At 64.2% G+C, this 2,798-nt stretch overlaps 1 protein-coding gene across 1 annotated transcript; it reads right to left on the bottom strand.

The window, feature by feature from the left end:
- Positions 1-919: 919 nt before the first annotated feature.
- CHLNCDRAFT_27671 (hypothetical protein) lies at positions 920-1,087 on the bottom strand (the record flags this gene model as incomplete). Its single annotated transcript, XM_005843855.1, has 1 exon — positions 920-1,087. One exon carries the CDS (start codon positions 1,085-1,087, stop codon positions 920-922), a length of 168 nt encoding a protein of 55 aa, XP_005843917.1.
- Positions 1,088-2,798: the final 1,711 nt, after the last annotated feature.

Raw genomic sequence — 2,798 nt, 5'->3', positions numbered from 1 at the left:
CCGACCGGTGCCATGAGGAGCATGCTGCTGCCCTGGCACAGTGACTCCCCCGGTTCCCTTGAGTAGGGCCCAGGCATCTTTTGCCCGGCCTTGGCTCCCGACCCACCCCCTCCCCCCGCAGGTAAGAGCAGCGTCAGCGTCAGCAAGCAGCGGTCAGCGGCACCCCCACCACCCCCACCACCACCTCACACACTCACTGGCCCTTGCGCGATGGTACGCCGGCATGTTGGCATGGGAACGCCAAGCCCGGCACAGTAGCGGCGGCTGATTGAGTAATGGCACAGCCGACCGCCGCGGCAGGCCACTTTGCACTCCTGCCTGCAATGCATGCACCCTTTCATGTGCAGCCTTCTGGTATTTTCATGTGCCTGGGAGATGTGCGGGCATGGGGGCCCATGTGCCCCATGCCATTTGAGTGCCCGGCGGCGGCGCTGCCTGCCGCCGGGAGCCCGCACCAGCATCGGCACCCGTCGGCCTGGCAGGCCTAAGCTGCTAAGGATCCCCACGTCCCCCACCACGTTGTGGGAATTGCGTGTCCGGCAGGACGGGGAGCGGGGCCAGGGTGGGGTGACCCTGGGACGCTCAGCTGGGGGGAGGGTGGTCGGAGCCATGGAGAGGGTGCTCCATGGTCCACCCCCTCTCTTGATGCCCCTTGATCACGTGTGCCCCCTGCCCAAGGTCTGCTCACGCGGCCTATCATAGCGGGGTGACTGTAACACCTGGCATCTTCTTGCTGGAGAGCGCCCTCGGGGTCCTCACGCATGCATCTTCTGGCCTCCCACTGCCGCCAGCGGCACACAGGGCTCATCTTCTTGCTGGAGAGCGCCCTCGAGGTCCTCAGGCATGCATCTTCTGGCCTCCCACTGCTGCCAGCGGCACACAGGGCTCATCTTCTTGCTGGAGAGTGCCCTCGGGGTCCTCAGGCATGCATCTTCTGGCCTCCCACTGCCACCAACGGCAAACAGGGCTCATCTTCTTGCTGGAGAGCGCCCTTGGGGTTCTTAGGCATGCATCTTCCGCACTCCCACTGCCGCCAGCGGCACACAGGGCTAATCTTCTTGCTGGAGAGCGCCCTCGGGGTCGTCATGCATACATCTTCCGCTCTCCCACTGCTGCCAGCGGCACACATGGCACATCTTCTTGCTGGAGAGCGCCCTTGGGGTCCTCAGGCATGCATCTTCCGCCCTCCCACTGCCGCCAGCGGCACACATGGCACATCTCCTTGCTGGAGAGCGCCCTTGGGGTCCTCAGGCATTCATGTTCCGCCCTCCCACTGCCGCCAGCGGCACACAGGGCCCATCTTCTTGCTTTAGAGCGCCCTCGGGGTCCTCAGGCATGCATCTTCTGGCCTCCCACTGCTGCCAGCGGCACACACGGCTTATCTTCTTGCTGGAGAGCGCCCTCGGGGTCCTCAGGCATGCATCTTCTGGCCTCCCGCTGCTGCCAGCGGCACACATGGCTCATCTTCTTGCTGGAGAGCGCCCTCGGGGTCCTCAGGCATGCATCTTCCGCCCTCCCACTGCCGCAAGCGGCACACAGGGCTCATCTTCTTGCTGGAGAGTGCCCTCGGGGTCGTCATGCATGCATCTTCTGGCCTCCCACTGCCACCAACGGCACACAAGGCTCATCTTCTTGCTGGAGAGCGCCCTCGGGGTCCTCAGGCATGCATCTTCCGCCCTCCCACTGCCGCCAGCGGCCCACATGGCACATCCTCTTTCTGGAGAGCGCCCTCGGGGTCGTCATGCATGCATCTTCCGCCCTCCCACTGCCGCCAGCGGCACACAGGGCTCATCTTCTTGCTGGAGAGCGCCCTCGGGGTCGTCACGCATGCATCTTCCGCCCTCCCGCTGCTGCCAGCGGCACACATGGCTCATCTTCTTGCTGGAGAGCGCCCTTGGGGTTCTTAGGCATGCGTCTTCCGCCCTCCCACTGCTGCCAACGGCACACAGGGCTCATCTTCTTGCTGGAGAGCGCCCTCGGGGTCCTCAGGCATGCATCTTCTGGCCTCCCACTGCCGCCAGCGGCACACAGGGCTCATCTTCTTGCTGGAGAGCGCCCTTGGGGTCCTCAGGCATGCATCTTCTGGCCTCCCACTGCCGCCAGCGGCACACAGGGCTCATATTCTTGCTGGAGAGCGCCCTCGGGGTCCTCAGGCATGCATCTTCTGGCCTCCCACTGCCACCAACGGCAAACAGGGCTCATCTTCTTGCTGGAGAGCGCCCTTGGGGTTCTTAGGCATGCATCTTCCGCACTCCCACTGCCGCCAGCGGCACACAGGGCTAATCTTCTTGCTGGAGAGCGCCCTCGGGGTCCTCAGGCATGCATCTTCTGGCCTCCCACTGCCGCCAGCGGCTCACAGGGCTCATCTTCTTGCTGGAGAGCGCCCTTGGGGTCCTCAGGCATGCATCTTCTGGCCTCCCACTGCCGCCAGCTGCACACAGGGCTCATCTTCTTGCTGGAGAGCGCCATCGAGGTCCTCAGGCATGCATCTTCTGGCCTCCCACTGCCGCCAGCGGCACACAGGGCTCATATTCTTGCTGGAGAGCGCCCTCGGGGTCCTCAGGCATGCATCTTCTGGCCTCCCACTGCCACCAACGGCAAACAGGGCTCATCTTCTTGCTGGAGAGCGCCCTTGGGGTTCTTAGGCATGCATCTTCCGCACTCCCACTGCCGCCAGCTGCACACAGGGCTCATCTTCTTGCTGGAGAGCGCCATCGAGGTCCTCAGGCATGCATCTTCTGGCCTCACACTGCCGCCAGCGGCACACAGGGCACATCTTCTTGCTGGAGAGCGCCCTG

The sequence above is a fragment of the Chlorella variabilis genome (genome assembly GCF_000147415.1).
Source record: "Chlorella variabilis unplaced genomic scaffold CHLNCscaffold_26, whole genome shotgun sequence".
NCBI lineage: Eukaryota > Viridiplantae > Chlorophyta > Trebouxiophyceae > Chlorellales > Chlorellaceae > Chlorella > Chlorella variabilis.
Note: the sequence above shows the minus strand (reverse complement) of the source record. Positions and strands in the feature narration are given on the sequence as shown.